General features: G+C 41.8%; 1 protein-coding gene across 1 annotated transcript; it reads right to left on the bottom strand.

The window, feature by feature from the left end:
• Positions 1 to 6,257: 6,257 nt before the first annotated feature.
• On the bottom strand, positions 6,258 to 10,648 carry vgll3 (vestigial-like family member 3). Its single transcript, XM_019895554.1, has 4 exons — positions 10,188 to 10,648; positions 8,256 to 8,598; positions 7,612 to 8,166; positions 6,258 to 7,538 (listed from the first exon to the last, which is right to left on the bottom strand). The coding sequence occupies exons 1-4, from the start codon at positions 10,296 to 10,298 to the stop codon at positions 7,498 to 7,500; spliced, it is 1,050 nt and encodes a 349-aa protein (XP_019751113.1). The 5' UTR covers positions 10,299 to 10,648; the 3' UTR covers positions 6,258 to 7,497.
• Between the last annotated feature and the right edge of the window lie 3,816 nt (positions 10,649 to 14,464).

Below are 14,464 nucleotides of genomic sequence, written 5' to 3' on the forward strand. Positions count from 1 at the left end.
ACTTATGAATATGATATCACGGTATTTTTCAAATTATCATGGTATCACCATCAGGCATGGTGAATCATTTATGTACTGCATGTGTGTGTGGGGGGGGGGGGCATCTAGGATGCTAGTTTTCGTGTTCAACTTGTAATTGTGATAAATTTTCAATTCAATACATCCATGGAACATCTGAGCAGACAATTGTCCCATTATCTTTTGGTCCTTTCAAAAGTGGAAGTCACATCGGAAAACTGTTGTCCATTGTACACTGTTCATCTCATTTGGATGCGTCGATGTCCAAATATTTATGAACCTGACTGTATGCTCTGTAATAAAGTGCTTAATTTTCCTTATAACGGCATGCAAAATCCTCATAAAAGATACAGCGATACCTCTACTTAGGAAATGAATATGTTTTTGGGAGTAGAGACGCGTTTTCCATGTAAATACCCTAATCCGTTCCAAGCCCCCCAAAATGCAGGCATAAAGGTCTAAAGCATAAAACTGCATCAAAATATGTAACAAATAGATGTTACAATTGCTGCGAGAAACAGCCTATACATGTACTGTATTTTCGTGTCTTGAAATTTCTTTCAAGAGGCAACATTTTCCTATTGAGGCGTTTCGTAACTTGAAAATTTCGTATGACAAGACGTTCGTAAGTATGAGCTACACAAACACTACGCACTAGAAAAGATGTGTTATTATCTATCATTGTTCATATTGCTTTTATTGTTTTTTTTTTGTTTTTTTGTTTTTTTGTTTTTTTAAATCCAAGCAGACTCCCGGGATTCGCTCAGAATTTGTTTGTCGGCACGCACGCATCCTGCTGACTTGTTTCCAGTGTTCAACTCGCAAAACCGTCCTGTGGTCCCTTTTAAATCTCAGAGGAAACATCCAAAGTGTCAACAAAACAAAAGCAAACATCTGAGTCAATGCTCCCGGAATGCCGCAGTGGCTCTGGTATGCGTGGTATGGTCACTACAAGCAGAATTGGGAGCAGCAAGTACTGTAAATGGTCACATTGGGCCCGGCTGAATGATTGACAGGCAGGTGGCTCAACATGGGATCCCTTCATGCTGTGCGCGTGCCTGTTTTTTTTTTTTTTTTAATATATTAAGGTTTAATATCTATCGTAAAGTCTAATACTATTTCCAGGTGCTGATGCTAATTGGCTACATGACAAGACCATGATAGAGCGCCACTCTATACACTCAGCACTGCACGAGTAGGGAGGGAAAGTGTGTGCGTGAGGACAATGACTGAATGCAGATGATAGAAACGAGCGACAGATTGAGAGGGTGAAGTGTCTCTGCCCCGTCGTCAAGACACATGTCACAAAGTGTGACTTAAGAGGGCCGACAGTGGAAATTTTTCATTTTTCTCTGAATGGCAGATACTGAGACGTTCATCTGGAGTTACACTTGACTTGATTTGAAGGGGCAGTAAAAGTGTATAAGTGCAAGAAGAAAATAAAAGAGTGAAGTACAGCCAGAGTTAAAAAAAAAAACGTATTTAACATTAAAAGAAGACTGGTCAATCAGATGTACAAAATCAACTCCTTCACTTAAGTACAAGTATATAAATGTGAATGTTTACGATCAACTATATACAATACCAGCTTTTTTTTTTTAAAGAAAAATAAATGTATCTTCATTAACTTACATAGTGCTCATGCTGAAAAGAAAAAAAAAAATACATTGCACATGCCATTAAAACGTGTTCCCGTACTTTTGCTAGCCTTGCTAACCCGAAAACAGCTAAATGAGCTCATAAGAATTAAAAAATGCACTTTACTTGGAGATTTTTTTTTTGATCCAACTAAGAATGTTTGAACAAGCTTGTGGTTTTTAGGCTAGCAACATAAAAAAATAAATAAATCTCTTAAAGTAGGCCGTAAATGGGGAATAACAAATCCCCAATATCTCAATCCATCCAATAACGAAAATCCCAACTGCCTTGAGCACGGTGACTTGACCTCTCAATTTTTCTCTGGTCTTTTTTACAAGTCATCATCCGCGGAGATTGAAAAAAAAGCAGATTTTGACAAAGTATGGAATGCAAAAGTACAATATCCGTTTTGAAAAAAAGTCATCAGAAAAATTGTCTCGATCGTAATGACGTATCTGCTTTTCCAGCTACTGTTGCGACAAATGATTACTGGCAGAGTTGTTATTGTTTACATCAAACGTGTAAAAGAGACGGTCTCAGTATGTACGGCATGCGTAAAGTATCTCGCTCATCTTGGCCCTTGGACAATGTCACACTGCTTCCTGCTGAAGTTGTTTCTGCGGCGGTGACTTGACCTCTCAATTTTTCTCTGGTCTTTTTTACAAGTCATCATCCGCGGAGATTGAAAAAAAGCAGATTTTGACAAAGTATGGAGTGCAAAAGTTCAATATCCGTTTTGAAAAAAAGTCATCAGAAAAATAGTCTCGATCGTAATGACGTATCTGCTTTTCCAGCTACTGTTGCGACAAATGATTACTGGCAGAGTTGTTATTGTTTACATCAAACGTGTAAAAGAGACGGTCTCAGTATGTACGGCATGCGTAAAGTATCTCGCTCATCTTGGCCCTTGGACAATGTCACACTGCTTCCTGTTGAGGATGTTTCTGCGGATACGCGTTACAAGTGAGATTTCCCACAACTTATGGAGTTGGTCCGAAATAGCAGATTTGCCTCATAAAAAGTCACAAGGTGGATTCCTGCTTGTCTAAACAAGAGGACAGGCCTTGCTAGAGCGGGCGGGCAGTGGAGACTGAGCAGGGGGGTGAGTGGGGGGTAAACAGGTGTTGGCTGCTAAATGTGCTTTGAGTGAGCAGAGGAATGACAGCTATGTACTGGCCTCTGCGGTACTGGAACATTACCCAGAGTGGAGCTGACAGCAATAACCTACTGAATGGAATGGGGTGCCGCCCCCACGATTGGAGAAGAATTGGTGGTTTTGTAAACACGGTGAATGCAAGGACACAGATGAATATACAGTATTATTATGGAGTATGCGAACCTGAAAACTCTTATTTTTTAAACCAAGTCCGGGTATGCAGTCCGTGGTGTGATTCTGTGGCTCTACTCTGATTGCAAATATTTTTCATCTCAACTTTACTTGAATCCTTTTTTTTTTTTCAGTTTCTGAGAGCTAATATATTTCCCATCCAAGGGCTTAGTTAAGAGAGCCGTTTGTTCTCTTGGTGGTGCCAAGCCAAAAACTGAAACTTTTGGCTTTCAAAAATCCTCTCTTGAGTCACGTTGGTACGCTGTATTTTTTTTCCAGTTGTTATCATTAGCGAATTTAGGATTCCTAGCTGGGGGCGTGGTGGCCAACGTGAATTTCGGTGAGATTCCCGAACGGCCGTTCCATTTCGGGACTTTATTTCTCTCATAGCAAAACATTTTGGGAGACAGACCCTTAGCAAAAAGACTCAATATCTTAACATCAATAATGCTTATTCGCAATGACACATGACAATGAGAAGTTGACAAGAAACAGGGTGCCGGTAAATCACACAGATAAGGGCCAGCTGGGAGGGAGCACACCAGGGCAGATTTGCCGAAAGAGGGAGGGGGGCGGAGCAAATTCAGGGTATGAATTGCATACATCCTGGGTTCACATGTTAGCTCCTCCCACCGCAGATTCCATCGAGAGAAGAGTGGGGAGAAATCCGATTTCGTTTCCTTGACGTCGTCATTTCGAGTCGGACTTTCGTGTTTAATGATAAAAGTATAGAAGGTAGCATCGATGACATCACTCATACATGCATCCATTCGATCAGAATGTTTGCAATGATGACGTGAACCTCAATAAAAAGCCATCTGGATTGTCCTGCACGCTGTTGTCTCCAATTTGGAGGACATGTTTATGTTTTAATTATATCTGACATTGCAGTAGAGTGTGTGAGTTCTTGTTTGTTGATAAATAGTTGGAAAGGGGCAGCAATCAATCTGTCTGAACTCAACAAGGGTGGAAAGGCTCAGCAAAAAAAAAAAAAAAAATTGAGTACAATCTAATTATTTTTTCCCCAATTCCTTCAAGCCAATACAATTAGGCGCTACTGAATTGAAACGTATCGGATACAACAGAAGCAGTTCTTGTAAAAAGCAGATGAGGAAAAGACCCAGATGGGCTTTTCTTGTTGTATTTCCACTGAAACATAATTTTGTAGGAACCAAGTATATTTACTGGCATCTGTATTTCTTTGGTTATTTATTAAGTACATGCAGTAGTTCTTCCATATTCTCGTTTCTTTCTAGATGTATTTGTGTAATTTGTCATTCGAAATACTCCACATGGGGAATTCGAAGACGGAAATAACTAAAATGATTTTTTTTGGGAAAGGTTATTTTATTTCATTCTAAAACTCCAGTTGACGCGCCACTAACTTCCAATCTGACTTTTGGAGCATCCAGAATTGTCTTTGTCAACTTTGCTGTTCTTCCTGCAGTGGAAGTGCCTGGAGTGATTCTCCAAGGGTGCCGGTGGGATGTCCGTTAGCATGCTGATGCAGAAGCTGAATGCTAATGCTCATTAGGAGGTCTGCGAAAAGAGACCATAGTTGTTGCTCCATCCTTCAAAAATGTGTCATACTTTAAAAACCTTTTTTTTCTCTTCAAAACATTCCCTTCTATGTTGCGAATTGTTGACCACAGATTTGAATGTTGAACACAATCACAAAAACCTGCAGGGATAACACTGAGCCGCTCATAATAAATAAATAGATTCATAAATTAATAAAGACATTTAAGAGACACATTTTCGGGGAATTTCAAGTTTACTATTTTCGCCGCAATCCGACCGGGCCGCAGTCCTTTTAGTTTACTGCACGAGCACGGCCAAGGAAAATCTTCGTTGTTGGTGTGGATCCAGCTAACAGTGCAGATCAATCGTTTCCACTTTTGTTTGTTTGGGGCTTGCAGTATGAATGTTTATTACCACAATAAGTCAATAACCGCTCAAGCAATGGAAAATGGAAAAGCGCGGCCACTGGCAGTGCTCCGCAAAGTTGATTTTCATTACGATTTATTTGCACGAGATCTTAAAAGCCGAGGTAAACTGTAATAACATAAGGCATTATGAATACTGTCAGAACTTATGACATTTTTTTTTTTTTACATTTCTACAATATATAACCCCAGTATGTGTTTTTCGTTGGACAAAAACAAAACAGAACAATAACAGGATTTTCTCCGAATTTTTTGGGTTGTTGACACAAATGGGCCGTGCAAAGCTTCCATGATGGATATACTCTCAGTTATGATTTACAAAAAAAAAAAAAAGGTACATCTTGCACAAACTAATTGCTTTACTCTTCAAAAGCAATTGCACAAACTGAACAAGCATCACATGTTGTTCTTTGTTAAAATGTAATTGGTTGAGCCCTGCCTATTTTCCTGTTCAGGGTCATGCCTCTCAGGAGTCGATTGTGAAGGTAGCTAAAAAAAAATTGCTCGAATTGTAGCTACTTCTTTCAACATCTTTCTCTGCAGTGCTCCACTTGAGACTTCCTGCTTGATGCATAATGATTTGTTCCCCGAACGACTGCTGGCTAATAAACAGAACCAGAGGGGAGAGTGGAATGTCTGTGCGCTACTACTGTTGATCATACCAACTGTCCGACCAGCTTATATACACAACGTGTTATTTAACTGAAGAAACTCTCCTTGGAATCTACACCGGGATCAACATGTTTCGCGTTCAGCTCATACGGGTTTACAAAAAAATTAACTTTTCAAATTGAAAACACTTTGATTGTATTCATCCGATGCGTATTTCTGTATTCATCCTATTTTGAATACTATCACAGAAGACACAAAGCGGCTAACTAATAGCATTGAATGTCTATGTCTGTCGTGTCCGGTCAACTTCCTGTCCAGACAAGACAATTGCATTCTTGCTGTTTTGTCGACTGTGTCTGTGTGTGTGTGATTTAAGGCGCATGTTTTTGTGAGCAGAGGCCAAAAAAAAAGAAACGGTTATGGTATCTTATAATAACTATTTGTGGAATGCGGTTTATTTCCTCTGGTACTGCTGGCAGCGAGTCATTTAAAGCTACAAGAGCTACATTGGTCCCGAACGTTTTAGTTCGAGATATGCAAATATTTTGTACTATGAAATCAGCATTCTCGCATATCAATCTTGTTTTGGACTCGCTGTTTGATTTCGTGTTTGTTTTTCCACCCACAGAAACGACGCCCAGTTTTGTGGATGCAAATTGATGTAATCGACTGTGATTTTAAATGAGTGTCCAATATTGTAAAGACACAAAAACAGCTTCATTTGCAAATAGAAGATCATAATTTATTATTTACAATAAAAACATACAGTATCAAAACATACAACACGCAATCCTTTGAGGCAAAAATTCAAAGGTAGCATGAAGGGACAGACATCATTCAGCAAAAACAAAAAAAAGCACACTTTGAAAGGCAAAACTGTCGGCATTTGGTATACGAGTCAATAACGCTATAAAGTGATTTTGAAACTTTTAGAAATGCGTAATGGCCGAGGTCCCAAAAAACAAACTGCAAGCAGACCATCTACATGTAAACAGCAAAATGTACGAACTTGCTGACAGGGTGGACATTGTTTGCCTCGTGTCAGCATTTTATGAGCACATTATGAACCTTGAGTCACTTGGCAAGCGTGTTTAACAAATAGATTTCAAAGTTCCGAAAGTTATTTATATCAATTGGTCATTCACTATGACAGAGTGGACACGTTAAGCTTGACAACATCTGACTGCAAACACAATGTGATGATCAATGTGATCAAAATAGTTTCAATATTTACAACTTGCAAGTATCCACTACTTTGGTCTCCAATGAAAAAAAAGCAAAATGCGTCTGAAAACCTCAGAGGGGGGTTCTTAAAGTGGCCCTGAGCCCATTTTGACAGGGTGGACAACAATTTCAGCGACACATGCAACATGTTCAATATGGTTATGAAAATGTTCTTTTTATCCAATAACCTTCTATGGACTGTGTTAAAATGTGGTTTCATATTATTTAACCACGAATTAGCTGAGCAGCGTGTGGGATATATTAAAGTCATGCATATCCACTGGGAAAAAAAAATGGAAAAAAAACCCCAACACATTTAACAAAATTTATCCTTGTATTGGTTTTTGTGCGCACGTTTGGCCACTTATCAGATTTCACAGTGTCATTATTCTGCTACATTGTCACGACGACGCATTTGATTCTGTCGAGGACAAAAAGTGATATTGACTCATTCCAAACAGCAGTTCTTGTAACAGAACTGCGTCAACACTTGAAAATGAAATGGTTTTTTGTTTTTGTTTTTTTTTTGCAGATGAATCATGAAAGAAGAAGAGAAGATGCACTCTTTTTCTGCTACATCACGTCACATCTCCATCCTAAATGATGTCGACAAGGCAGGAGCAGTAGTAGAAAGCGTCCATCCATATTGCACGTTGCAGTACTTGTTTTGCAGCCATATGTTGACGGCGCCGCCGAGCGTAAGCTGAGTCCTCCGCTCGTGCGCATCGGCAGTTAGAACCAAACCGATGACTTGGCTTTGGTCTGCTCGTGAGCTGCGGAAAGACAATATAAAACATCGTGATTCCCCATTCCTCCAAGTCAAAACGCGCGATGCTTCGAATCTACCTGAATCGTACAACTCCAAGGATCCGTGGAGCGGCGAAGGGGTCCAGGGTACAGATGAAGCCGTGACCGGGCTGCAGCTACCGGGGTCCATTTCTGTCTTTGCGCTGTCGCTGTGTGGAGAACTCCCCGCACTGGCTGCTGACTGGCTCTGGTTCCTCACACCGGGCAACAGGAGAGGACTGAACCTCGACTCCAGTGCTGCGCCGTGGCTTGGATACGAATGGAACACCGGTCGGTGGTGGTGGTGATGCCGAGTATGGATGTGCGCGTGGTGGTGAGGATGGTAGACGTCGTGAACGTTGGGGTAGCCGCTTGCGCTCTGGGAGTTAAGACTGTAGGTCCAGCTGTCTGTGAGGCTAGCCAGCGGTTGGAGGCCGGCCTGAGAGAGCATGTGACCGGCCCACAGGCCTCCATCGGCGTGGTTGAGGGAAATGGGGCTTGGGGAGAATTCTGGGTGGACTGACACGGAGACAGAAGGGAGGCAGGTGGCCGAATGGGATGGATAGGTACTGCTCCAAACTGGACTGTTCTGACCCTCCGGGAGAGACTCGCCATCTGAAGCAAAAACAAAGTCAAGCAATTCAATGATCCAATGTCATATATTTTTTTAGAGCAACCGTTCTAATCCCATTGGCTCCGTTTACCTTTCCATGATCCGGCAGAGTTTGAGACAGTGGTCTGAGGCATCCGGCTCGGTTTTGTCTCCCGATTAAGGCCAGCGGACTGACTGAGGGCCCGAGAGAAGTGTTCATCCACCACATCGCTGATGTCCCCTTGGAAGTAGGTGAACAATATACAACGGGAGTTTAAGTACTCCGCTCCTGCTGGTTGAGTTCCGTCTTTGACCTCCAAATCCTGTAATGATACACATCCAGATTCGCTTCCGGGAGCCGGACGAAGACACGGATCTCTGGATAGTATTCCTCGCCCTCCACTTTGCTGCTGGCCCGAGCAGTTGTGCATCTTACTGTGAGCACTCAGCTTCCTCTGGAAGGAGAAAGGAAACAGCGAGTATGGAATGAACAGAGCGGTCAATTAAACTATTGCATTTTTTTTCTTCTTATATATTCAATCTTGAAGCAGTTTTAGAACTGATTCGAGTCTTATGGCAACCAGGTTGAATGTCGTCACTGTAGGGCAGAAGCCTCTGATGTCCTACTAGTTTGTGTTTTTCCCCCTAAATCAATCCCATTGTTCTCTCCTCTTTTGATGCCTTATGAAGCAATTTAAAGTGTTGAAAAAAGTTTTTGAATGCGCACCTGTCTGAAGAGCCTCCTCAATCACGCCATGAGACCCATGCTGCATTTTGTTGCCTCAAGATTGAAAATCAGATTTTTTTTTCAAGCAATTAAAAAAAGAAAATAGAAAGATACATTTGAGTAAACTTGTTTTGTTAAGAAAAATGGAATCGGTCAACCACAAATTGCCAATTCATTTCCACCTATGAATTTATTGTATTGCTCTATGACCTTTGAGAAGGAGTTTGGGTTGATGATGTAAGCTCAGTCGATGTTTTTTGTTGTTGTTGTTTTGGGTTTTTTTTTGTTTATTTTTGGAAGAATGACCTTTTTTTTCCTATTTTGCGGCTCGTGCATGAGCATAGACTTAGAGGTGTTTTTTTTGTTTATATTTGGAAGAATGACCTTTTTTTTTCTATTCTGCGGCTCGTGCATGAGCATAGACTTAGAGGTGGACAGCTGGCACTGGCGACGTGTCCGACCATTTTAATCAATGACAATAAATAGGTGATTTGTCAGTGCATTGCTGAGTGACTGAATACGACTTTGGGGTTTGATTAATTTTGGAATGTTGGATGGCAATATAAGCTAAAACACCACCGGAAATGTTGCAGTGTTTGGATGCTGTTTTTTTTTCTTTTTTCACCCGACAGTGACAAGAAAAGTGTTTCAGGCAAACTTGACTACTTTGGACAAATATAAGAATATGTCTTATAAAAATAAGCAAATGCAAAATGGCAAGGTGGGATTATGACAGGAAATACACAAAACGGTCGTCCAACATGAACCTGAATAATTGTAGCAAGCGACTTTGGTCACAGGCCTATATTAATGTTCCTACACACGTTAATATCAAATCATATATATTTTTTTCCATGTTAAACATTAGAATCTCATCTGAGTTGCCCACGGCAACCTAACCGTGTGTGTGTGTGTGTGTGTGTGTGTGTGTGTGTGTGTGTGATTGTTTTTGTTTCACTTCCTTGTTCAAGTGACTGACATCTCAACCTGCATTTTGGGCGGTTTGGTGACATTACAACAAAAATATGAAAAATTTAAAGTCCTCCCACTTTTTTAAAAGACAAAAGATCCCATCTTATACCACCTGAACCAAAGTTTTTTCTCGGATCCAGACATCGAAATTAAAACTGCCCCCCCAGCCCCCTTCAACTTGTTCGCCTACTTTTGCACTGTGGATCTTTCTAGAGCTTAATCATTTTGATCTATCCAGCAGAGTTCACTTATTCATTCCTCAACCGATGAAGCCTTTTCTTCAGTGTATGCTTGTCTAAACAACCAAAGGCGTCACTCCTGCAACGAAAGCGCTCTCAGTCTCACCTGTTGTTGCTGTTGCTGGTAATGGTGGTTGCAGTATGTGGACTTGTAGGCTTCTGCTGGGAGGAAGTGTGCTCCATAGCTTTGGTGGTACATCACATCCAGGCAGCTCATAGCGAGGGAGAGAGAGAAAGAGAAAGAGAGGGAGAGAGAGAGAGAGAGAGAAAGAGGGAGAGAGAGAGAGAGAGAGAGAGAGAGAGAGAGAGAGAGACTATCCCTGGATTCAGCTGACAGGGACTCGGGGCGGGGGGGCTTCAGGTTGGTTGTGTCCCCTTAGTCTTCCGAGCCTCCATATATTGCCTCACACATACAATGGCCATGCCGTCCTGCTTGAATACTGACAAAGTGTTTCCAGCTGTGCACCACCCGGGGCCACAAAGTAGAACAAAAACTTGTGACAATCCAGTCCAGTGGAAAAACTCCTGTTAAGATTTCAGGCCTCCTCTGATTGGCTGTTTGGTGAGTTCCTCTCTTTCTCTCTCTCTCTCTCTCTCTCTCTCTCTCTCTCTCTCTCTTTCTCTCTCTCTCTCGGCTTATGAGTAAGAAGTGAGAGAGGGCTGGAGCACATTGAGACACACCCATTAGGGAAGGATCTGCTCTGGACACACTTGCCTTTGTACATATCAACTAAACACTTCGGTATCTGTCCCACATAGCATCATATTCTTTATACAACCCAGAACTCACATATTCTTTTTTTTCTGACCAGAATGTCAAGTCCAAAACTGCTTTGTTACTGTCCGAAACGCAAGGTACACATACATCATAAATGAAAGACCAAACGCAAACGTCTGTTTTCTGTTAACAAGCACAGCAGATAAGAAAAGCAGCTCTAGATGAGGTGTTTATCATGGTGGTTAAGTTTTACAATGCCGCATAGCGGCGTCACATTGAGAGCTGTTTCTAATATTTAGCCCCTCACGAGTTAGCACGGCAATGAAAAATATGAGAGGCAACGCAAACAAAGCAAGGATTTAGAGTTTTTGTGGCTTGATTGATGCCGCTTGTCATTCTGATGATTCCACAGATTCTGGAAAAGTAGAGCGATGCCTTGTGTGGTCTGGCTTTGTGTGTTATGCAGGGACAGAAGAAAGAGTATGAGGGCATCTTGTGGAGAAAGTGTTGATGGCAGGTCAGGGAAATTTGGGACTGTATTTGGATTCTGGGTCTCGGTTTGTGTTTTCGATCACTTTGCAAGAGACGGATAAGGCTAAATATGATGCATTTCCTGGCAATGCCTGATTGTAGAGCTGTGACCGTGTCTGGTAATGTGTCAAATCTGTGAGAAAAAGACAACTGGCTGACAAACTAAGCCGACGGGGTTTAAACAATGGAAATGACCGAAAGTGAAGCCGGGGTGGCAGCAACATGCTTTGCGGCCATGTTTCTTGAGCTGGAATGTGCTCCTGAGATAAGGTGAAAGGAATTCTGAACAGTTAGTAATAAACACAAACCCTTCAGGCTTTTGCTAGAAAGAAAAAAAATGTCAGTGGAAGCCTACTAGAACATCTGAAATTTACTTGGGGTTAATCAGAGCCACTTTAAATTGTGGCAGGCGTGACTCTCCTTGAAATGAGTTTGAACGTTATTCGTTCATTCTGAGCACAACCAAAACCCATTTATAAGAGCACGTTTGTGAATATTATTTTCACTTCCATTCCGAAATATTCCGTTGAAAAATGAGTTGCACAGGTTATCGATACCTAAATGGAACGGTTTGGAAAGGATTTATCTTGCTCTCATTTTTTTTTCTAATACATCACAGCACGGCCTCTGAAAATCAACTATGTACTTGTTCTATACTGTGGTTGGACAAATAAAAAAAATCACCCCCCCCCCAAAAAAAAATCTGATCATTAACCTGCTAGAATGAAACAAGCTTTTTAACAACACACACACACACACACACACACACACACACACACACACACACACACACACACACACACACAGGTACTGTTTACTCCTGTTTACTCTTCATCACTGCACCGATGCACCCAGCGAGACATAAATAAGACAACAAGATGATTTATTATTATTCCCTGGATCGTCCCAGCTCGCTGTCATCGAGATCCACATTCGAGTTGTCGGGACTGATGAGACCTGGGGGCTGGGGGGGGGGCAGACAAATGGTTAGCGCTTCCATCACTTTCAGCCATCTTTCTTTCACTTTGATCTCACACTGGGCGTGCAAATGAGTCAGTTAGCGTCTCCTGTTGTGATTGGATGTCACAGAAATAGGGTCATCAATTTAGGACGATTGTGAAGACTCGATGAATAGTTGATGATCGCGTGAGTTCAATTTGGCTCTGCTGAAAAGCAGTTTTATCCTCGCGATGTATTCCAACATTCTTTAGCTCGCTCTAATGTTCCCATCGCAAAACCGTCTTTCACTGTACTTTCCCCGGTGTGGGAAGTGGGGCAGTAGAGCACTCCAAGTGCCTTCGGGGACACACGCTTGTGTATTGCATCGGGCGGGCACTTTTGCACACTTGAGAGTTATACATTCCAGCGCAGATAAGACATGAATTTCTTGTGTCAGACACATGACCTTGGGGGTTTTCCACCAAACATCTGGAGCCGCTCCTGCCTCCTCTCTTAATGAGGCACTGTGATGATTATTAGGAGAGGTTTTAACGGGGGTGGGTGGATGGGGGGCCTGGGGAGGGAGAGAAGGAAAGGGACAGAAATTACTCTGAAGTTTTGCAATAGTTTGCTTTTTTTCTCTAATCCTATAAGCCTTAAAGGAATAGCAGAAGAGCCTTCTGTGCTTTAGATCTAAAGACATTTTTACGATGCCAGACTCGTTCTGCTGTGATGATGTTTCGAGTCTGTCGATGTCCTTGAAGGAGCGGCGCACAACAAAACTGCTCAAAATGTCTGGCGATACTGACTGGAGAAAGTGTAATGTGGAGATGCAAAAAAAAAAAAAAAAAAAAAAGACTATTGCGTTTAATTAAGATGTTTAATTAAAAATCTATCCTGCCGTCCGCATGAAGCAGGTGCGAGATGATGCTGACTGCCGCTTATGACAAGTCACATTAAGCAGAATGCAGCATCAGGAATACATAATCGCTATCATTCTTCCCCTTGAGAGAGACACAGACCTGCCGAAGCTCTTTCCGAGCAGTCTTATGATGAGGACGCGACACGTGGCGAAGAGGAAAAAGGGAAGAAGGTCGACTATATTACCACCAACTGGACATAATATTAGGCACACATTTCAATGAAAGCAATACAATGTATTTATTACTTATCTCTTAAAATTAGGGGTGTGCTTCACATCAATAAATCCGTAATACGGAAATACCTAAATCGGTACATGGACAGTGTGCCCTGTGATTGGATGGCACTCAGTTCAGGGTGTGTCCTGCCTACTGCTGGGCGGCTGGGATAGGCTCTTGTATGCCCGCGAATCCTCAGCTCGGCTCAGTGTTGTCCCGCAATTCAAATTAGTCTACGTATGAGGTTCATTGAAGATTCTAAATTGTCCATTTGAGGAAAAAGAATGTGCTTACGAATGGTTGTTTGTGTATTGACCGGCGACCAATCCAGGGTGTACCCAGCCGATTGGGCAAAGTCATTTGAGACGGGCTCCTACAACATCATAACTCTAATGAGGATAAATGCTGCAGAAAATGCATGGATAGTGTTCTTGCTGGCTTGTGTATACGTTTTGTAGATACGCGCACACACACGTCTATTGTATTTCCCAGTCCATGGTGCGGCGTCGTGTCAGTGGCTTTTCATTCCACGTGATGCCCACATTGCAATTCCGCAAGGCGTTGTAACGGGATAAACACCACCATTTGTGTCGAATTTACGACAACTTGAGTGCTCATTTTTGAAATCAGTGTGAGACACCAAATAACTCATTAGTCTATTTTTCAATGTGGCACCAGTTTAATGAGAAACATAGACTCTTTTGTACATTAATGGAAAGTGAGCTGCAAACGGGCGGGGGGAAAAAAAAACCAACAAAATAATCCAAGGTCATTTTTTTTTGTACAACAAAAGCACCAAGCTTCCCTCTTTTCATTATCTCAGTCTTGAACGTTCACTAGTAATTGTTCTTGTCGTAAATAGCAATCCCTTGAATGGTAATGAGAGTTTTGATTGCAATGGCAAAGAAGGGCTTCTTTTTCGCAGCGGGGTCCTTGTTTGTGTGAAATCACCCCCCCTTTAAAAGTACGTCTCTTGATAAAGTGACCAGAGGATTTCCGATACTCCCTTCCGAGTCTCAACACGAACCTGACTTGAAAGGCACATAATTACTTAGT

Source organism: Hippocampus comes, unplaced genomic scaffold, assembly GCF_001891065.2.
Source record: "Hippocampus comes isolate QL1 unplaced genomic scaffold, H_comes_QL1_v1.1 scaffold237, whole genome shotgun sequence".
Lineage (NCBI taxonomy): Eukaryota > Metazoa > Chordata > Actinopteri > Syngnathiformes > Syngnathidae > Hippocampus > Hippocampus comes.